At 36.7% G+C, this 23,340-nt stretch overlaps 1 protein-coding gene across 6 annotated transcripts in view; it reads left to right on the top strand.

Moving 5' to 3' along the window:
• FBXO38 (F-box protein 38) overlaps window positions 1-23,340 on the top strand; it is an 80,557-nt gene that overhangs the window by 33,901 nt on the left and 23,316 nt on the right. For all 6 annotated transcript variants that reach the window (XM_055285715.2, XM_055285716.2, XM_055285714.2 and 3 more), the window contains 10 exons: window positions 2,357-2,490; window positions 5,353-5,516; window positions 5,724-5,889; window positions 8,049-8,186; window positions 10,219-10,356; window positions 13,088-13,181; window positions 14,579-14,709; window positions 18,066-18,236; window positions 19,860-20,002; window positions 20,920-21,130. In XM_055285715.2, the coding sequence (XP_055141690.1) occupies window positions 2,357-2,490; window positions 5,353-5,516; window positions 5,724-5,889; window positions 8,049-8,186; window positions 10,219-10,356; window positions 13,088-13,181; window positions 14,579-14,709; window positions 18,066-18,236; window positions 19,860-20,002; window positions 20,920-21,130 (1,490 nt within the window). The remainder of the gene's footprint in view (window positions 1-2,356; window positions 2,491-5,352; window positions 5,517-5,723; window positions 5,890-8,048; window positions 8,187-10,218; window positions 10,357-13,087; window positions 13,182-14,578; window positions 14,710-18,065; window positions 18,237-19,859; window positions 20,003-20,919; window positions 21,131-23,340) is intronic.

Raw genomic sequence — 23,340 nt, 5'->3', positions numbered from 1 at the left:
TAATATGTATATATTTTTGAGACAGAGTCTCACTCTGGCTGGAGTGCAGGGTATGATCATGGCTCACTGCAACCTTGAACTCCTGGGCTTAAGCGATCCTTTTGCCTTAGGGGCACACACCACTGCGCTTGGCTAATTTTTAAATTTTTTGGTAGAGGCAGGATCTTGATTTGTTGGCTAGATTGGTCTTAACTTCTGGCCTCAAGCAATCCTCCCATTCTGGCCTCCCAAAGTGCTGGAATTACATGCATACGCCACCACACCTGGCCATTGGACCATAATCTAAATTGAAAATAGATCAGATAACATTGTGCAGTTCAAACAGAATATTCAAATGGAAGGGGTAGAATCAAGTCAATATATAATGGTAGTTATAGTGGAGAAAACAGCATTTGACAGCACGTAGAAAGAACCATAAACTTAGTTCTTGAACTTAATGTGTTTATTCTAAAAACAAACTAAATTTTGTTTCATTTTTTAGTCTTCTAAAATTTTGATTTGAGGATTCATTGTGGTGGTGTAGTAACTACTTAGCATGTCTTCATAAAGCAAGAAAAACTATGGCCTTCCTTAAAAGAAACCTAATCTTTGCCGTCCCTGCTATGCTCTTTTTTCTGAAGTGTTATATTTGATCTGTCTTCTGAACTCTAGTCCTTTGACTATATAACTATGAAGAAAAAATATGCTGCTTCTTAGGGAAAATATGATGTAAAATCTTGATTTTGTGATTATTGATCTGTTTGTATTTAAAGGGAGTAGAATTTTAACCTAGGCAAATACGTTGGATAACAATATTTAGGAGAAAAATATTACAGTGGCAAAATTTATTTAGAAAGCAAATTTAATGTTTTTTGTTGTTTATAAAATGTGTTGTCATGTTTCTGAAAAATTCTGCTTATAATCTAAGTTATAGAGACTAAGTTATGGCTAGCAGTGATGCTTTATTTTGTATAAGATTTGATTTAAATCATTTTAAAGGGGTAAGAAGAGGAACGAGAAGTAGAAAAAAAATGGATCAGCTAAATATTCAACAGGTATATGTGGACTTTTCTTTTAGTATTAGCAGTGTTGTTAAGAGTTAGTGTCAGACAAAACTGTGTTTGCCATTCCTGACCCTTTCTTCCTCTTACCTAGCCATGTGACATTTTGCAGGTTTAATTCTTCTGAGCTAATTTCAGCACTTATAAAATGGAGTAATAATAGTGTATACTATGTCAGTGAAGTGCCAGCAGATAACAGAAAATACACTTACCTGGAATTTGAAGATAATTTAATGAAGGGACTATTTACAGAGGTGTAGATGGAGTTTAGGGAACAAGTAAGAGATGATAAAGAATTCATCTAGGGGATTAGCAGCAGTAGAAAGGCAGCATTGCCACCTGGAGCCCTCCAGCTGGTGCCTCTCGTTGGCTAAAGTTAACCGTTAGCCAGAGAGGGGTAGGGAACACAGCAGGTCAGAGAGGGGGAGATAAAGGACTGGGAGAGAGTTGTGTGGCAAACAGGAACCAGCTAGTTACCTCTTAAGGTTGTTGTGAAACAATGAGTAGAGTGTGACGCAATACAGGTTCAGTAGGTAAAGGTAGCTTTAACTTTTCAAAAAATTTAATTAATCTAGGCGTGTGTGGAGGGGTCTTAAGAGAAAAATAGACCTTTCAGAATATATAACAGAACAAAAGTCAGGATTAATTGAAAGTTTCAGGAAAAGGTAATAAAGAAGAATGGAAAAGAAGAAGTTGTAATTCACATGAGGTGTCTTAATACTTATGCAATACTTTTATCAGTGTATGTGACCTTAAAGGTAAAAAAAAAAAAAAAAAAGTGGGAAAAGAAATTGTATACTATATGACTAGTATACATATTTGTTGATGGAGAAGATAGTAGAGTTTGCAGGAGCAGGATGGTGGAGTTGAGAGGGAGCAAAGTGTCCCTACAGGAGTAGATTCTGTAAAAGATATGAAATAATATTGCACATGTTCAAATTGAGTAATTCTCTCTGATCTTTCCCAGGTTCCTTTCTCATCACATCTTGAAAAGCACTGTTTTTTTTTTTCTTCTTTGTTTTTTTGGTTTGTTTTTAGATTTTCTTTGTCCATGAAAACTCAAAAGAAGAAAGGCAGGTTTTATCAAATGACCTGTGAAGGGAGCTCAATGCCTTATTTGGATACTCAAGTATTTTGCTGACTTACCTTTGTAGTAAAAAGCTATATGACCATATGTGTAGTTGCTTTAAATCTCTGTCTTAAGATCTCATTTCATTTGAGTGGTAGGAGATTAGAAGAAGGAAAAAAAAAATAACTTATTGGTGAGAAGTAATACTTACCCACTTGATAAATACGAGTTTCTTTCTCTCACAAAGGTACCTCCCTCTGCAGGATATCATGTGTATGGAATGTCTTTCCCGGAAGCTAAAGGAAGCAGTGACCCTATATCTGCGAGTTGTGAGAGTTGTAGATCTCTGTGCAGGGCGGTGGTGGGAATACATGCCAAGTGGTAAGTGGATTTAGTCTGTGAAGTACAGTAGTGTCCTACTGGAAAGTAGTAACAATGGTTTCATAAAAAGTTACTTGTTGTCTTGAGAAAGGCAATCTAAGTCACCTTGTAGGGAGGCAAGATTTTGTCTAAATTATTTATGTTGGGTTTTAGGTTGTAAAATGCGTTTTACCTGAGGCTTTATTGTTTTAATAGTCTGCTCTTTTCATTTCCTGTCCTTAAGTAACTATATCAGCCTGTTCCACACATCTGTGATTGGAGAACATGAGCCTTTGGTTAATTGAGTATATATGTGTCACATTAGACAATGTGTGTCCTTTACTCTCTGATGCATGTTTTCCGGTGAATGGTAACAGTTTTCATCATAGATTTCCTCTGCAACTAAACTGCACCCTTTAGTTAAATAAATGCTTGCCATTTTTGTAAAATAGGCCACAGAACTCCAATTTCTTTAGAAGGCCTATAGTAGCTCTTGGAGATTCTTGAATAAGGCACTGACTGACCTTACAGGTGAAGAACTCAGAGTTAGCTTCCTAACCACAGCAAATTGTTCCCAGTTGAAGAGACCACCTGAAAAGAAAGTTAATGGCTTTAGCTAAGCAAAGCATACTTGAAAGAGTTAAAATAAAAGGCAATTAAGGCTTCTTTTCAGTTAACACCAATCCATTAATTGGTAAAATTTAGTTACTATTGTTGTGCAATTATGAATGCGTCTTTTAAAGTCATCCTTTTTCTATGATGTCCAAATTATGAGACTTTGAAAATGGGATAAGACTGAGAGGGGACCAAAAAATAAAAATTAAAAAAAAAAGCCTTAATAGAAGTGAAGGGCTGGAGGAGATAATTGTCTTGTTCTGTTCTATAGAACAGAACAGATTAGCTCTGGAATACTGGAATTGTGCAGGTGGGTGCTGCGTCCTTTCAAGAGAGTCATCAAATCAGTTGGTAACTCTTATCAGTTGGCCATAGTAGTTATCAATATATACTTTCTTATAAAGAACATTGCAAACACCTGAGGCTGGAACTTAATAGGTTTGTGGGAAGCAAACCACGATTGCTTTCAAATATTTAGTAAAAGCCATTCTAAGGGCAAAGGACTCATCTCATCTTGTTTCAGAATGATCCTTTATGTCAGGAAAGAAAAAAAATTAGGGCAGTGCGAAAATGATTGTCTTATTCCTTATATTAGATTTGCTTTTGCAAAGGTTAGGCCAGCAGAAATTCTGAAGACAGGATTAATACAGTATATAAAGACAGGATGGCAGAACTCCCATGTGATACAGTCTTAGCATTAACATCACTACCACTTACCAATTAGAGAAGAATTTGGCTGCATGTTGCTGACTTTTAGGCTATGATAAATAACCTGTGAGCCCAAGGCTTCCCATCTTTGCAGTGAATGTAAAAGAGAGTTGAAGCAAACAGTCTCTAGCCTAAGATAAGATCACACTAACCTTGCTCACTAATGCCACCTTGGCCTATTATCTGGCATTTAACCCAGATTCTTTATATAATAGTACTTTATGGTTTACATATATGATCTCTTTGGATTCTCACTCCATCTCTGTAAAGAAGGTAGAACTTTCCCCATTTCTCTCGTGGGAGGCAACATATATGACAAAAGAGGATAAACATTGCAGAGGTTACACTTGGTTTTAGATTCCAGCACTGCCATTTGGAAGCTCTTAAACTCTCTCAACTTCATTTTTGATGCTTGTAGATGGGGTGATAACCTTTCTGATTTGGTTGTGAGAATAAATGAAAAAAAAAAATGATTAACACATTGAATCGTTCGGTCATTAAGAGTTACTATACGAGAAAGTAATAAGAACTGTTATTATAATTAGAGACCAAGTAATCTCTAGTCTCTCCTTACTCTTCACTTTTGTAATACTAAAGTTAACATGTCTGGACTTTACATGTTAAATGAGATAACTTAAAAATAAAACAACTTTCAAAAAAGTATGTAAGACTTAAATATTTGGGGCCTACTTTTTATTCTTGACAGTTAATATTTTTCTTTGTTATTAATAAGCAGACAGTTGGCTTTCTGACCACTTTCATTAAAAATAAAAAAGCCCTTGTAACAGATTAAAATAGCATCTATATGAGACTTGTCTCCCCACTTACTTAACCAACAGCTCCTGCTGTGGAAGTAACCTGCCTCTCTCTGTTCCCATCTTGTTGATTCCTACTACGGTCTCCTGGATAGACAGCTTCCTATCAACAGCATCCCCTGAGATTGGATCACTCTGGTTCTCTTAGCTAATTTGCATCTGTCTTTTTCAAAAGAACTAATTGTCTAAAATGGCAGGGGAGTAATAGTTAAACATATGACAGAGTATCAGAGTAATTATTAGAAAATGGATAGAATAATTTGAGATAGGAATTAGGTCAGAACTGTGAGCTTCCTAACGATGAGGATCATATCTTATTTATATTTTTAGTTATGTGTTCTGCAGAGCCCTGAAGATTTTACAGACAAGAGAGCACCCATGGGGGAGGAGGAGGGTGGTGGTGATCAGGTGGGTGGTCCCACTCCATCCACCAAATAGGTCCAAGTTATCTGGGTTAAAAGTGTGTTCTTTGTTGAAGATTATGCCTTAAAAGCAACAAAAACCAAAAAGTCAATAATAAAAGCTTCTTCCATAAAGTATTAACTCAGATTAAGTGGAGTTTCTGACTCATTTCCTCTGTTAGTAAAGGAGTATATTTTCTGTTATGTTTATTCAGCTTTAGTGTTAGCCTTAGGGAAATTTGAAGAGGAAATCTTTTTTAACTTTTGGTAAAAATCACGAGTGCCTAGTAAATGTTAATGAACAGAAAGATGAACCTGGCTCTAAATACTTCTGAACTTCTCAGGCTTTACAGATTCCAGTTTTCTAACACTATTAAAGAAGATGCCAGATGTTGAACAGCTATATGGCCTTCACCCTCGATACCTTGAGAGGCGAAGAGTAAGGGGCCATGAGGCTTTTAGCATTCCAGGAGTCCTAGAAGCTTTGCAGGCATGCCCAAACTTAGTGGTGAGTGCACCTGGTTGGACATTTTGGCATCAACTGTTTATGGAATAATAGACCAAAGAATGATAGACATGTTCACTCACATGCAAATCTCATCTGTCACAAACTTTTAAGTTCCATTGTGTACTTAGCATCTTGTGGTACCTAAATAAAAGCTTTGGATGCTAAACTAAAATCCTTTCTTATGCTTGCTTTGGCATTATTTTCTAGGGTGTGGAAACTTCTCATTTGGAGTTGGTAGAATCCATTTGGACATATATGCCCCATGTTCATATTTTGGGGAAATTTCGTAATCGTAATGGAGCTTTTCCAATTCCTCCTGAAAATAAACTGAAAATTCCTATAGGAGCCAAAATTCAAACTTTACACTTAGTTGGTGAGTACATGTTTCTTGGGTCATTTGTAACTCCTTGAAATGCCATAAAATGTGAATATTCACTGAAAAAGAATAATGAGAATTTTAGAGATGGCTTTGTTGATGACTGCAAAATAAATGTTTGCAAGATCCGTATAAAAATTCCAATTTCCCATTAAAGATCCACTGGTGTGAGGGAAATACTGCTTTACAAGTGTACGTTCTCCATCTGAATATTCTTTGAAATTATATACCAATAACTTCAACTTAAGTAAAAAGTGTAAATATTTTCTCAAATTTGTCACCTTTGGCTTAGGCCACTGAAAGGAATTCGGGGGTCCCTGTTAATATAGTCTGGCCTTTAATATTTGTTTACTACTTTATTTTGTATATATACACACACATACACAGAGAGAGTATATATGTTTTAAGGTATTTCTAGGTATTGGGGATGGTCCAAAGAACTGGAAATTTCTGAAACTCAGGTGGTGCAGGGAGAGCATCAGGAATGACAAGAGTAGGTCTTAAATAAGACTTAGATACACAATTATGGGAGAAGAGTAAAGATTTCTAGCAACCCTTCATTTATAAGATCAGGGAGTGATATCTAGTTTGAAATTGGATTTTTAGATATAAAAGGATTCTGTAATATCTGGAATTTATAATATAAGCTCCTTAAGGTCAAAGACTTATTTCCATATCTTTATATTTTCAACAATGCCTGTCACACTTCATTGCAAATATAAGTACAGGGTAAGTTTTATTAAAATGCATTAATTTATGGGAATCATTTAACAGTTTAACACTGTATTATGGTGATGCAGAGGTGTGGTAAATTAATAAAAATGAACATTACCAGGAGAATGGGCAGTTATGTCCTTTGTTTATAGAGTTTGTTTGAGACAGAAAGTGGATTGGGCCTAGGGTATACTGTCTTCTCTGCATCTGTCTCACCCTTGCTACCTTGGGTTTCCTAATCAGTACAATCAGTACTACTATCTTCATAGTATTAAAATAGATGCTAAATTTAACTTTTGTGACTTCTGCATCTTATATCTCAATCTGTACCTCACTTCTGCTTTTTGTCCTTTTGTCTCATCCTTAATTTTACTTCCCATTTGTTGCTATACAATGTGTGTGCATAGTTCAAACTAAATTTAACTCTGCTATTTTGAGAGGAACAAGTTAAGGGGTAATCCTTGTAGGTTACAATAAGAACATTTGGCAGAATTTAGCCTTTAAAGAACTGACCATTCAAGTACTGCAATTTTACATTCTCTAGTTATTCTTGCTAGCAGAGCTTCTGTTGTCTCAAATTTAAAAATTGCATTAAACAGTTTTGCCAACTACTGTTTGTTAAATGCCATCATCCTGGATCCTTGGATTTCTTTAATAAATTTGTGTCCCTTCCTTGGCTTTTATCTTCTTTCGTCCATATTTCCTGTATTTTTTCACCTCACGCTACACCTCCCTTCTTCTGGTCATGGTCCTCTGTGGATATGATTCCTAGTATTAAGCCACTCATGGATCCCATGCATCAAATTACCTTTACCAATTTGAAATTCTAAAATAAATGACTGGCAGGTTTCTGCTTTTCTCAGAGCCATGCTGGCTGGCTTCTCCTACATAAATACAAATTCTTAAGATTCATATATTTATAGAAAACAGCTTTTAAAGTTCTGTGTTTGGCTATCTTCCAGATATCTATTTGCATATTTAAACCCACCTAGCTGACTTTGCTCTGAGAAATAATAGTTCTCCTACTGGGGGGCAGTGGACGTTGGTAGTCAAATAGTGAATTTGTGTGTTTCATCTCCATCGTTATAGTTTTGCTTTCAGTAATCCATTTTCACTTTACCTCTTCTGGGAAAATGTATCCTAGAAGAGTTTAAGATTATGAGAAAGACTTACATGTCTAAGACATAGAAATACTTTTTAAACTCTATCTTCCCATTGGCCTTTTCTAAAAAAGTTAAGTCAGTTTATGGTTTACATAAACTGTTCTTTGTAAGCCTGTTTTAAATAAGGCAAACTTGATAGATTTTGTTTAATTTGTTCTGATAAAAATCCTTGAAGGTTAAACTGTTAATATGAAAAATAGACTCTTGAACTTATAAGCAAAATATAGTATATTTTTGTGATTTTTTTCTTGTTTGTTCTTTTTTATATTTGTGTTTTAGGGGTGAATGTTCCTGAAATTCCTTGTATCCCAATGCTAAGGCACCTTTATATGAAGTGGGTAAGACTCACTAAACCACAGCCATTTAAAGACTTCCTTTGTATCAGCTTAAGAACTTTCGTCATGAGGAACTGTGCAGGTAATGGTACACAATTATGGTGGAATTAAACACAAGCTATTCTAAAAATACCCTGAAGCAAACTCTAGCTACATTTGTAAATACAGTTATGTTATGCTATTACTATTTATGTCTTATAACGTATTCATCTTGTGAAGATAAATGTACTTTTTGTTTTAAAGACATTAGAAAGATGATTTGTGTTTGACCTCAGCAAAAAAAAAAAAAAAAAACTCAGAATATCTCTATTTTTTACAGGTACTTTTTACTTTTCATAGGATTGTTTTATTAAATTTCAGTCTTCTTTCTTTGTTTCTGGTCTCCGAATCATTCTGCATGTAAATAGTTGGCTTCCTTAATCTACCTTAAACATAGCTTTTATGCTATTATCCTTCTAAACAGAAATCTTTAGTGTCCCTGTTGCCGTAAAGCAAGCTTGTTCAACCCACGGTCCACTGGCCACAGCCCACATGGTGCCCAATACAAATTCTTAAACTTTCTTAAAACATTATGAGATTTATGCATGGGCTACTGCTGCTGCTGCTGCTTCTTCTTCTTCTTCTCCTCCTCCTCCTCCTCCTCCTCCCCCTCTTCCCCCTCCCCCTCCTCCCCCTCCCCCTCCTCCCCCTCCCCCTCCTCCCCCTCCCCCTCCCCCTCCTCCCCCTCCCCCTCCTCCCCCTCCCCCTCCTCCCCCTCCCCCTCCTCCCCCTCCCCCTCCCCCTCCTCCCCCTCCCCCTCCTCCCCCTCCTCCCCCTCCTCCCCCTCCCCCTCCCCCTCCTCCCCCTCCCCCTCCTCCCCCTCCCCCTCCTCCCCCTCCCCCTCCTCCCCCTCCTCCCCCTCCCCCTCCTCCCCCTCCCCCTCCTCCCCCTCCCCCTCCTCCCCCTCCCCCTCCTCCCCCTCCTCCCCCTCCCCCTCCTCCCCCTCCCCCTCCTCCCCCTCCCCCTCCCCCTCCCCCTCCTCCCCCTCCCCCCCTCCCCCCCCTCCCCCCCCTCCCCCTCCCCCTCCTCCCCTCCCCCTCCTCCCCTCCCCCTCCTCCCCCTCCCCCTCCCCCTCCTCCTCCTCCCCCTCCCCCTCCTCCTCCTCCCCCTCCCCCTCCCCCTCCCCCCCCTCCTCCCCCTCCTCCCCCTCCCCCTCCTCCCCCTCCCCCTCCCCCTCCCCCTCCCCTCTCCTCCTCCCTCAGCTATATTTAATGTTAGTGTATTTTATGTGTGGCCCAAGACAATTTTTCCTTTTCCAGTGTGGCCCAGCGATGTCAAAATGTTGGACACCCTTGCACTAGAGCATTAAGTGGGAACTACTCTGCTTAAGGTCATGATAACCAGGACCCCTCTTGATAACCTTATTCTGACACTTTTCCAAGATATATCTTCTTTTATCATCACATTTGACTATTCATTGTTCCCTGGTCAGCCGTACAGCTTTCCACCTCAATGTCTTCTCTTATGCTATATTATTGTTTCGTTATCCTGAGATGTGCACTTTCTTCCTCTTTTTTTGTATGCATTCTTAAGGTTCTGCCTTTTCCAACTTACTTTTCTCCTCTTTCTTTTTCTTTTTCATGGAGTACAGCAGATGTTATTTTTATACTTGATGCAGTCTACCTTCTTATCCTTCTATAATTATTTATGTTAGTTCTAGCTCCATGTCAACTACAGGCTTTTTGATGGGCAGGACCATATCTTTTGTGATCTTCTATAGTAGCTAATGCAACACTGGTCATAGAGATGATTAAATGATTGAGCTGTTGAGTGAAGGATCAAATTTTTATCTTGACTTTTTCCCATTAGTTAGTTTGAGTTCAAAACTATTGAGCCTTTAGAGAATTTACAGAATACTACATATCTCTACAGTGTTACTGAAAAACCCTTTATGCTGAGTAAGTGTATGGTTAATAGGCTAAAACTTTCATTTGTAACAAGAACCTGATTGCAGAGAGCCAATTTGGCTGTCATTTTAAGACTTAGAGTTTATAAGTTATACATGTCTTTCACTGATTTGAAATTCATTTTAAGGCACTTTACATTGTTCTATCAAAGATTTTTTTTTTTTCCAGGACCCACAAATTCCTTGAAATATGTCCCTTTAGTAACAGGCTTAGCCTCTGCCCGAAACTTGGAACACTTAGAAATGGTTCGAGTTCCTTTCCTTGGAGGTCTTATCCAACATGTTGTTGAAGACAGTTGGAGATCAGGTATTCATTTTCTTTAGTTAATAAATATTTTTTAAAAATCAACTTAAAAAAATCATTAAGCTTTTATTTAACTTCCCTGGCAAGTCTTTAAAAAGAAAATGCTCGTCAGGAACTGCTTTCTCTGTTGTATTTGACAGACAGTAAGTAACCATGAGCATAGCTAGTATTCATTTTCTTTTGGTGCACATTAAACTTTCTTAAAATAGACAATAGAGTGATAAGACATGTTTTCTGGCTTGTTTTGACTTTTACGTAGCTAATAATACCTCCTCTTATATATGGAATCTTTCTTAGAAATGTTAACAGGGATTTCTAGCGTTCTTTGGTGATGTTTTACAACTTGTACAGCCAAGGCTTCCAAAAAAAATTTAGGCATTAATAATGTTAATATCTATCATGTAATACTTTATAATATAAAAAATGCTTTTATACATATCACTTGGATATTGATTTACCCATCAGATGATGATATTTAAAAGAAAAAAGTTGTTCTGTGTATACTTAACTATAGATAAATAATACGTAACAGAATGTGCTCTGTGTTAAACATCTCATTGCAGAAAAAAATAGTGGTTTAGCAAAATGGATGATTAATAGTTGGAAACCAAAAATTTAACTTTGGCTCTCTAAAATAAAATGGAAAGTCATCAAGCACCATCGTTAACAAACAGACATTATAATTAATACTGTTGAAATATAATGAAGAGTAAACACTACATTTCTAGACATTTTGTCAGTCAAGTGTGGTATAAGTGTACTTTATTACATTTAGCCAGTGGGATGAAACAACCCCTTAAAACCAGCAGTATTTTGATTGATGGCGATAGTTAACAAGATAAAAGTCAAAAACGAAGGCTACTGGTGCATTCACTAGAGAGAAGACCTGTAGAGAGGTGCTAAAAGCTGAGTTTGTATAAAGGTCCTAAAAGAAAAACAGAGACTTTTCTTCTCTGAATGGTTTTTAAGGGTGACCCTGCCTTGTATTTTACTCAAGAAGTCAACATACCTCACACAAAAATTAATTCTAGATGGGTCATAGATTCAGATGAGAACAATTTTGAAATGAAATTTAAAAAAATAACTTAGAAGAATGTCTTGTTGACCTTGAGTACACAAAGACATCTTAAACAGGACGCCAAAAAGCATTTACCATAAAGAAAATATTGATAAACTGTACCAAATTAAAATTAAGATTTTTTTTTTGTCCATCAAAAGGCATGATGGAGAAAGTGAAAAACCGGCCAGGCGCAGTGGCCCACGCCTGTAATCCCAGCACTTTGGGAGGCCGAGGCGGGCGGATCATGAGGTCAGCAGATCGAGACCATCCTGGCTAACATGGTGAAACCCCGTCTCTACTTAAAAATACAAAAAATTAGCCCGTTGTGGTGGCGGGCACCTGTAGTCCCAGCTACTCGGGAGGCTGAGGCAGGAGAATGGCGTGAACCTGGGAGGCGGAGCGTGCAGTAAGCCTAGATCGTACCACTGCCCTCCAGCCTGAGCGAGAGAGTGAGACTCCGTCTCAAAAAAAAAAAAAAAAAAAAAAGAGTGAAAAACCAAGCTACAGAATGGGAGAAGCTGTTTGCAATACAGATACTGGGTATTGGGAAGATATAAAGGACTCCTGGAATGAATAAGAAAAAGGCAGGCAACTCAATAGAAAAAGTGGGAAAGGACTTGAATAGAAAAGTTTGCACACAAGAAGCCAATAAACGTGAAAAAACGATAAAGTTTACTAATCATTAGGGAAATGCAAATTGAAACTACAGTGTGATATTCAAGCACTAAAATGACTATGCCTACTCATGACTAATATGAAAAAGATAAAAACAGTAATGTTGGCTAGGATGTGAAGCAACAGGACCTTTCATACACTGATGGTCAGAATATAAATTCATACAACCACTTTGAAATACTGTTTGGTAGTATCTGCTAAAGTTGGTCATACACATAGCAACAGTTGCATTCCTGGCTTTAAACCCAACAGAAATGTTTACATACGTTCACCAAAAGACATTTTTAAGATTGTTCATGGAAGCACTGTTTCTAATCATCCCAAAATGGAAAGATGCCTATTGGCAATAGAATGGATAATTAAATTGTGGCATATTCATATAGCAAAATACCGTACAGTAATAAGAATGAACAGACTACAGCTACACAGCGATGTGGATGAATCTCATAAACAGAGTGTTTAGTAAAAGAAGCCAGACACAAAAGTATACAAACTTTGTGATTTTATTTATACAAATTTAAAACAGATAAATCAGTCATTTCTTTAAGCTATACATTAGTAATTTATGTTCTTTTTTTGTAGGTAGATACAAGTTTCAGGAACATTAAAAAAATCAGTTAAAGTGGTTCTGGTCTTGTTCCATATGATATTTGGAGGTTCAAAATTTGGCCAGAAATGGCAGGGTTTCTTTTTTTACAATTCTCTCATCAGCTTCTGACTTTCTAAAAATCCTTACTTAACAGTCTAAATCTTTTAGAGTAGTTTTCAAATGCCATCAGAGTGTCTTTTCAAAATGAGGGTCTGCTTTCATCTCCTTTTAGGTGACTAGTAGTTGTAATTCATCTTAAGATATTAATTTCAATGCAAAAACAAAGCTTAGATTTACTTTTAAACCAGTAATTATCATCTAAGATAATACTTTATAATGTATAGTATATAAATACTTCACTAAAAATGCTATGGTCAAAAGAAACACTTGTTTTTGTTCCTCGTCTTTAGGTGGTTTTAGAAATTTGCACACTATTGTTCTGGGAGCTTGCAAAAATGCTCTTGAAGTAGATCTTGGTTACCTCATCATTACTGCTGCCCGTAGGTATGTTTCCTCTTTGTATTGTGTCTCTCACTTTAGAAGTAAATATGTTTTTCTCTATTTTACAAAAAATTGTGGAATGTGTGTGTATATATGTGTGTACATTTGATCAAGCCTTGTTCAAATTTAAAATACAAAGAAGTGTAAATAACAGATAAATATAACGTCATGGTAGTCTTAATGTTATAACTGGTAACCAGTTGAGCTGCATACTAGCAAGCTCCAGAGTGGCATGGTCTCGTATCAGAGAAAAGCAGTGGAATATCTGGAAATGGCTGAGAGTCCAATAGAAGTTAGCATTGAAGCTGTGGTGTCTGTAGCCCTCTCAGGACCATTGTCTCAATCTCTGGATGATTTTCTGAATTGTTCTAGTTACTTGGTGATAATATTCGCTATTCAGAAATCAGTGTTTTAAATCAGCTTTTCCAAAGTCTGACCTTGTAACACCTCTATATTTTTTAACCAAGTGGTTATATCACTTTATGCCACATTTACTATTTCTTACATATCAATGGTCTACCTCCACTTTTATTTTATAATAGTTTCTTTAAGCATTTTTAAAATTTGTTCAAAAACACAGCTTTTTCCATCAAGAGACTTGATTAGGATTATAAATAAAATAAAAGTGTTTCTAAGTTTAAGTAGGTATTGTTACCTACTACAGAACTATACTCTTTGTTAAAATGCAACATTAATAGCTAGCCTAATCAAAATGTCAAATACCAGCACCAGATGCAGATTCTCACATTGACTCTTCAGGTTTAGTAAAGCACTTGAAAGGATATAAGATTCTTACCTGTAATTAATTGTTATTGAATGTATAGCTTCAGTGTACTGCCCAAGATTTCCTTACACTTTGCAGATACTTCTTTGAAGAAAATATTTTTTTTTTCAGTGGAGGAAGTGGGAGGGAAGTTGTTGACATCTGTGACACTTCACTAAAGTCATAAACTTCTTTCAGAGTCTTATTGATATGGTTTGGCTCTGTTTCCCCTCAGATCTCATCTTGCAGCTCCCATAATTCCCATGTGTTACGAGAGGGACCCAGTGGGAGATGACTGAATTATGGGGGTGGTCTTTCCCGTGCTGTCCTCATGATAGTGAATAAGTCTCACTAGATGCAATGGTTTTAAAAATGGGAGTGTCCCTGCACAGCCTCTCTTTTTTTGCCTGCTGCCATCCATGTAAGATGTGACTTGCTCCTTTTTGCCTTCAGCCATGTTTGTGAGGCCTCCCCAGACACGTGGAACTGTGAGTCCATTAAAACCTCTTTTTCTTCCCGGTCTCAGGTATGTCTTTGTCAGCAGCACAGAAGCGGACTAATACACTTATGTTAGGAAGAATCTTTGATTCTGATGGTTTTTGTTTTACTCTGATATGTTCTTTCTCTTTATTCACAGGTTACATGAAGTTCGGATCCAGCCTTCCCTAACCAAAGATGGTGTCTTTTCTGCCCTAAAGATGGCAGAGTTGGAGTTCCCCCAGTTTGAAACCCTTCATCTAGGATATGTAGATGAGTTTTTGCTACAGAGTAAGATTTATCCCATTTTAATTCCTAGAATTACTGTAAGAAATTTACTTGACAAACTGAAATCTGAATTGGGTTGTGCCATGTCTTTTTGAACATAAGACAACTTAAAATCTTAGGTGCTCTCACGTCTTGAAAAATAAACTTTTAAATTAGAAATGTCAGTGATTTTTTTTTCCATATTGCCTCTGATTTTAGCATATTATAGAAAATATAGTTACTAACAATACACCAGAAAAAGAACCTTATCTACATTTGATATTGTCTCCACTTTACTGCCCAAGTTTCTTTCCCATTCTGCTTCATTTTTTTCACAGAATGTCATCCTTGGTTCCATTGTTGAATTTGATCTGCCACACTTCTTGAAGCTTTTGATGGTCCTCTCAGATGAGGTCCCATTCCCTGCCCATGCTCTTCATTTCCATAATAAGCCCGCTGGGGGTTCTGGATTTTCCAGATAGTGTGAGCACATAATGGTCAGTATTCATTTAATGATGATTGCTGTTGGAAAGCTTGTTCACAGCATTTTCTTACGCATTTACAATTGAGAACTCATTTCTTTGGGTTTGAATGCATGTCAATTCATTATTCAAACTATTTTTCCATATGGCATCAATAAGATATGAAAGAAAATTTTCATCACCAACATGTTTTTATTTATTCAAGAATTCATTTTCTTCCCACCTGATTTGCAACAAGTCTTTCTTGAACTCTCATCATCATAGCAGATAACATTTTTTCTTTGGATCTAGTTTGTATTGTAGAAGAACATAAGAAGGCTTAATTCTTCCATTCAGGACAATCCAGCTGAAAAAACAACTGTTTTTCATTTCTAATATATATTACAATAATAGTTGTGGGGTTTTTGTTTACTTTTTTATTGTTCACAGTACTCATTAATATAGGTGATTAAAAAGTCAAGCCATCCTTTTCTAGACAGTTTAATTAGAATCATGTTAAATCTGTATAGCTTTGAAAAAGATCAGCTTTTCTCCAAAATAGCTTTAAAATGCTAACGAGTACAATGATTTTATATAAAATTAATGCATTTGGTATCAAGCTTTTCTGGTTTTGAATGAAGTATCTAACATTCCCTATGTTTCTGCAATGTCTGTATAGTAACAAAATTATTAGCTTTGAAATTGATATTCTTTCTGTAATTTTGTTTTCTATTTTTCCCAAAAGCTCAGAACTTGACAAATTGTGTACCTTCAGGATGGCCAAATTTAGGTCTACTGAAGAATTGTCTTCAAGTGTTATCTTTGTAACCAATTATTTTCCTGTAGTGTTTCTTTCTCCTCCACATATGTTTTCGATAGCATAAAAATACCTTCTTGACTACCATTATCTCATAGTTTTCAACACAACTTGTTTCATGTTCTGTTTCATACTTAATAGTCTGTTATGTTGAACTTTGTACATTCATTCTCTTCTTATTTGCCACAGTTTAACCATTTCTTCCATATACATACTATCTTCTGTCCCTCCAAAGATGACCTAGGATTCTCTGTTTCAGAATAGGCGCCTGGTACTTCTTACGGACGATGTCATGAGGTCACTGCTCACTCACACTCTCTCACTTAGTTTCTCTCTTCTCAGTAATTTAGATTTGAAGCATCTCTCCAAGAAGTGGTGGCTGTCCTGTGGTAATACTTGAGTCACTTTCTTGTTGTAAAAGGTCTGGCAGAATAAATAAATGGAAACATCACCTTTGTCTTCTAACAATGACCCAAAGATGAATCTTTAGAGAGTTCTTTGTTCATGTGGATTTATGATCTGTAAGCTTTATATAATACTGATAGAGATGTATAACTCAGTGAAAATTTCAGAAACAATATAGTCCTAGCCCTAGAGTCCTAGCAATTTAGTTCTAGAGCTTGAGGGAGAGAGAGAATTGAGGCCTGTCTGCTACTAATCATGAGACCTAAGCAAGTTAATTCTTCTCATTTTTTAAATGAAGATAAGGTGATATCCTGCTTTTGTTTTGGGTAGCTCTGAGGAACCAAGGGAAAAGTGATGTATACGTTTACAGTAATCTCTGACACTTAGGAAGTATTCAATAAATGATAACTTTTACCTTTAGCTGACCTGTGGGCTGAAAAGAAAAACAAAAATGAATATCAAGTAATATCATCAGGATTTTGAAGGAGTATGGCAAGCAGGAAGCCTCAAGAGTAGAAACATGGTGTTCATCTCAAAAAACTAAATGCAAGACATCGATTTGTCATGTTAGGTTACAGCATTTATTCAGATAGTGCCCAGGAAACAGGGTTAGTTCAAGGTTTACCCTATCTTAAGGAAAATGGCAAGTTTCATCTCAAGTCCAAAGAGCAGGGAAAAGGCCCTTACCAGGAGCTAAAGAAAATAGCTCAGCTAAATTTTAAAGGGTGGATTAAGGTGAAATTTGTAAGATGTGCCAGGAGATACCAAATAAAGGAACTATAGGAGAAAGACTGTAAACTATATGGAAAGTAAAATTGGAAGTTTGGAGAAGATGGATTGTTTTTCACATGTTGTAGCTAAAGTTGTGATATTCAGGGCAGCTTCACCAGAGCGGCAGGGTTTTTTTTGTCCTGCGTATTGGTTGATTGCAGACTGTGAGAGACATGTATTCCCATGAACGCTTGTATCCCCAGCACTATGCTAAACACTAAAGATGTAACTATGAACTAACAGAATCTTGGAGCGTGAGGGGGCAGGCAGATGGGAGAAATGATAAGAGGCAAGGGATGAGGTGTGATTCTCAGTGACATGATCTAGAATAAAGGATCCTCCTTTACTTATTCCCAAACCCCTAGTTTGTGACCAGAGAGTAGGCACTAAAGCCCAGTGGCATGTGTTTGAGTTAGAAGTGCACTTTTAGGGTAGAGATAGATGTTACTAACCAGTGCCATGGGTTCTAACAATGAATCTTAAAATTCTTAGAGTTTACCCTTCTCTACACATGTCCACACTGGGCTCCAAGAACATCATTTTACTGTGAGGGAGTTGAGTTTTTAAGATTTTGTTTTCCTTTTAAATGATAAAGCTAAAACTTTACCATCATTATGAACCAGTATGATAGGTACTTCACTTATGCTTTAAGAATTTTTGCCTTTTTTCTTCTCTAAACAATTGGAAATAATTTTTCCTACTAGCTGTCCCTTGACTTTTAATATAATTTATTATTTTGTACAAGAAGTGCTACCATATGTACGGAATACCTAACCTAAAATTATACCTGAACCCGATGATAAGCAGATGATACAGAATGATGGTAGAGACTTTTTATACTGACTGGTAAGATACAAAATTGGTAACACTCCCTAACACTTAAGAATTTGACTTTTTTTTTTTTTTTAATTGATTGCTCTTTTTAGGCAGAATGGCTAATGCGGATCTGGTGAAGTATGGTTTGGCTGATGTGGTAGAAAATCCTGGTATCATCACTGATATAGGGATGAAAGCAGTCAATGAAGTTTTTTCCTGTATCAAATATCTGGCAATTTACAATTGCCCTCATCTACACAACCCATACAATTGGATCTCAGGTATTACAGACTTAAAAATACAGCTATGTTTTATTGATACTGAAATAATACAACTTTCCTTGTTTTCTATGTGTGGTATGATTGCATTCCTAATGTAAAATGTAGGTATTTCGTTTGGATTGTTCATACAAGTTCTGGTAACCTTTGATAACCAATTTGGAAGTATATTCAATGCCTCTTTAAACTTCTGACGTTCTCTGCCTAGAAGTTTATATTCTCCAGGTTGTGGATTCAAGTGCCCTGATTTTTATATGTACTTCTTTGGGCTAGGAACATAAAATTAACATTAGTTCATTGTTACCTAGGACTTAGGATATTGTAGTTATTTTCTCAGAATTATCTTCACAGTGGCACATCATCTGAAAGGACAAAGTAGGTATGTATGTCGAACTTTAATTAAGTGACATTAACCTGAGATAAAAATTTCTATTGACTAGAAATCCCAGTCTATTTCAGACCTCCCCCTCCAATCTCCTATATGTAGAAGAGTGACTTTTGCACTTGATATTTTTCCCTTATTGTGGGAGTTCATTTTCCTCTCAGAGTAATATCATCTGTTTTCTTAAAGGCCCTTCTTAGATACCGAAATTTACAAACCATTAAATAAATTGAGAGCCTGAAAAAGTTGTACTTGTGGCAAAGCCTCTCACTGACACCTACAGAACAGCCTCCTCTGCTGTTGAGTCACTTGACCGGGATCTGTATCTCCTCACAAAGCCACTATCCAGGCCTATTTTAGGGCTCTGGGACCTCTGCTGAGATCACTTGTTAATATAGTCATGTCTCATGTGCCAGCAGCAGTTAAATTCTATCCCTGGCCCTGCTGAACAAAGAAGTTATTGGGAAATATGAACTTTAGGATGTAGCAGGCGTAGATGACTTTAAAAAAATAACATTTATTGGGTTTTTGGTTTGTTTGTTTTCTTAAATACAGAAGAGTATAAAGAAGAAAACAAAAAATGGCCTATAATCCCATCACTCAGAATTCCTGTTAACACTTAAAAAAATAAAAGTAATACATGCACTTGATAAATTTCAAACAGTACAGAAAGGTACAAAATGAAAACTCTCCTCTTCTCAAAGGTAACCATCATCAACAGTTTTTTGTATATTTTTCTGGACAAATTATGCCTATTGCAGCATATATATGTGTAGCATTTAAAAGTGATTTATATTATACCAAAGGATCTTACTGTGTAAACACTGTCCTGTATCTTGTTTTTTGTACTAAGTATAATTTGGAGAGTTTTCCATGTCAGCAAGCATATTAAGCTCTCCATCATTCTTTTGAAATAGCTACATAATGTTCTATTAAATAAATATGCCATAATTTTTTAATTCAGTGTCCTATTGTTGAAAAGCCATGTAGGTTGTTGAGTGGATCACATTTAAATCAGGGCTGATTGGATTCAAATTAATGTTCCCCAGGCCATTTAGTTCTCACAATGGAATTAGGTATGTAAACATCATAATTTAGAATCATCGGGTTTTAGAAGTCATGAAAAAAAGGAAAAGTTATTTTTAAAAAAAGGATTTGAAAGTCTTTGTGACCTGTATCAAAATTCATCTGTAATGGGGAAAATGTTACTTAGATTTTCTCTGGTCATGTCATTTCTTCAACAGACCACTCAAGATGGACTCGATTGGTTGATATCAACCTAGTACGGTGCCATGCTTTGAAGCTGGACTCTTTTGGCCAGTTTATTGAATTGTTACCCAGCCTAGAGTTTATTTCACTGGATCAGATGTTTCGTGAACCACCCAAGGTAAGATACATTTGAGGGAGTTTTTGTTTATTTGGATAGGAAAGAAAATAAAAACAGCCTGTGATTTTTTTTTTTTTCTTTTCAATAATACACCTTTACAGTGTTATAGTCAGACTTTTTACTGCCAGCCTCAGTGAAGGCATAAAGGTTGTAATAATGCATGGCCTCTCATTCTTCTAAATGAGAATTAAGTGTTCTCTGGGGAAGGGTAAGGAAAAAATAAGTGGAAGCTGTCTATTAGTATATAAACAAAAGGTAAGGTAAGGGTGAGGCTGGAAATTTAAGACATAAATTATTACGTGGGATAATTCATTGGTGGATTAAATATAATTAGGTTAGTAGATTAAATCTAATTAGGAACCCAAAGTATAAATAAGAATTAAGGATTTATTTGGGGAATGTTTTACTTTGCTGCTATCTTTCTGTTAAGTTGTATAGCCTGGGAAATCTGAGGTAGCCCAGTTGTACAAAATGTTATTTTAAAACTGCTTAACATATAGAACTTTGTACTCTTAAGGTAATTAAAAACTTAATCCTTCCACCATTTATGTTCTCTCTTGTCAGTTATTAATGGTTACAGTCCCACTGTTGAAGCAGTACAATATAGTGGGGAAAGCTCAGGATTTAAGGTCAGAATCCTGGTTTCAAATTGCGGCTCTACCACTTACTGGCCATGTGCAGTTGGGCAGATCTCTTCTCCTTGCGTGACTCCTCATCTGTAAATCAAGCCAGTAACCCTTTATCTATCTTGAAGTGTTGCAGGCCTTAAATGAGATTTTCTATGTGTATGTGAAAGCATTTCATAAATAAGTACTATATAAATATTCTAATGTAAAGGTGAAATGAAGGGATATTTAAAATGAAAGGATATATACTAACCCAAATTAATAAACGTATGTGTTTTGGTTTTGCCTTAGGGTTGTGCTCGAGTTGGTCTGAGTGCAGGCACAGGAATTGGTGTTTCATCAGCTCTTGTTAGCAACCAGAACTCCAACAATGATGATAATAATGCCCAGAATAACAATGCCAACATCCACGACAACAATCACCATCACCCAGATGACTCAGACGAGGAGAATGACTTTCGGCAAGATCTACAGCCAGGAGAGCAGCAGTTTGCAGCTGATGGTAACCCAGATCTTTTATGAGCTCCAGATAGAAATGATTTTTACTTTGTATTGTATTTCTGGCTTTATCCTGTTCCCTTTTTCCCCTGCTTCAACTTGTCACTTTCCACATTGAGGAAAGCTAGTTGATAAGGAACATGAGGGAGTAGGTGAAATTTGTCTCTTTTCTTGCTTGTTTCAAAACTGTTTTTGTCCACAGACTCTGTAAGAATACTTACAGAATGGGAAGGATTACAGATGCCAGGGGAATTAGGGTAGAGTGGTAACTCTTGACATCTGAGACTTAACTTTCAGGATTTAGACAAAGGAGTATCTTTTATTGTCTACCAGGCCAATGGATAGCATGAACATTAAGACCATTTCTGGATATCTGAAGAACTGAAAGATTAATACCAACCATGGGCTAGACATTGGCACCTTTCATGTACCTTTAATCATTAGGTCTTCACTTCCACTCAGCAGATTAAGTACATTAGCTAAGAAGGACCTATTCTATTTCATTTATGTAATTATCTGTCCAGTTCGTTAATATATATTGAATACTTGTGGTGTGCCAACCCATGTGTGAAGGTGCTCCGTCCATCCCTCTGTTGATGAGTGAAGTGATGTGAGATTGTTTTGTTACCAAATTTTCCAGTTTCCCAGCTGACGCTTAGGAACTGGAAAAGGAATCCTTTCTAGCCATCCTTTTGTTGTTCCCCATTTGCCTACTCTGGCACACAGTAATTAATGAGAAATAGGGTGCCCTGATATTATGTACCTGCTTTTACAATGAAACGTACTGTGTACAGGGCATGATTTCCTTTAGGGGCACTCTGAATATATAGTTCCTGACAAAAGAATCATCTGTAGGCAATGTCTTCACTTTCTCATCTCACTTGGTCCCTGTGATTTCCTTTAGGGGCACTCTGAGTACACAGTTCCTGACAAAAGAATCATCTGTAGGCAGTGTCTTCACTTTCTCATCTCACTTGGTCCCTATAGAACTCTCCACTTTGGCTCTTGGCAAAGTCACTAGTGATCGTCTTACTGAATCTGGAGGTCATTTCGCCACTTTCATCTAATTTGACATCTCAGCAGCATTAGACATTGTTGCCTAGACTTGTGCACTCTTGAGACACTTTATTCTCTTGGCATCTCTGAAACGATTTTGCTGGTTTTTCTCCTACCTCATTTTCCTTTGCTTGTAGCACCTCCTGTATTCCACTTTTGTCCATGATATCTTTCTCTACACATTTTCACTCAAGCTCAAGGTTTTAGTACCAACTATATGGTATTAAATCCAAATCTTTATTTCCAGCCTTAACTTTTATGCTTTTCTGAAGTAAATGCAGCTATATCTAGCTCTGTACTTTATGTCCATGGTATACTCTTAAGCATTTCAAACCTAGGTGTAAAATCTTTCCCCAACCAATCTCACTTAAAAATGCAAAAATGAAAGTGCAGAGCCAACAGGTGTTAAGGGAAAGAGAGGGCAAGACAGTCATGTATTGTCCCTTTGTTTTGTTGTCCTGAGTGCTGTGGTACATAGTACAGGTTACTATTACTATAAAGATCTGCGTTTCAGAGGACATGGGCTCTACGTGGGAAACTTACAGCAGCTGCCATTCAGAACTACCCAAATCCTGTGAACTCATTTGTGGTTTGAGTTGACACACAGATTATAGACTTCACTGGAAGATTACTTTGCCATAGACTTTTCAGTACAGTGGAGAATGCCTGCCATTGTGAAATCACATATTGTTGCAACAAGGACCAAAAAAATATTCAAGAACATGTTTGATTTAATTTGTATCTGTATTTGATTTAAGAAAATAGAACTTACATCTTAATTTGATTTATAAATACGGTTTCAGAAGATGAGAGATTTGGCATAAAAACCAAATACACAAGATATAGGATAAGCTATTTTGATTTAAGAAGCCATAATTACTATGGAAGGATTCAGCTTCAGCAGTTACCTAGGACTGTTGTCAAGTATAGTATCTTCAAATGCTGTTAAATGCTGAGAAGCAAAGAATAAATACATAATGTATAAAGCATAATTGTATAAAGCAATACGTAAATGCCAGAATTGAAGGGTTAAACAGCTTCAACAAGAGGAAGCCTAAGAAAACCAGAGGCAATGGCAGCATTTGTAGAGAAATGAAGATTGGTAGAAAACCTTAGATTCCACAGGTCACTCCCACATGGTAATGTGTTTAGTTATAT

The sequence above is a fragment of the Symphalangus syndactylus genome, chromosome 7, assembly GCF_028878055.3.
Source record: "Symphalangus syndactylus isolate Jambi chromosome 7, NHGRI_mSymSyn1-v2.1_pri, whole genome shotgun sequence".
In the NCBI taxonomy this organism is placed as follows: domain Eukaryota; kingdom Metazoa; phylum Chordata; class Mammalia; order Primates; family Hylobatidae; genus Symphalangus; species Symphalangus syndactylus.
This window is presented reverse-complemented; position numbering and strand designations above follow the sequence as displayed.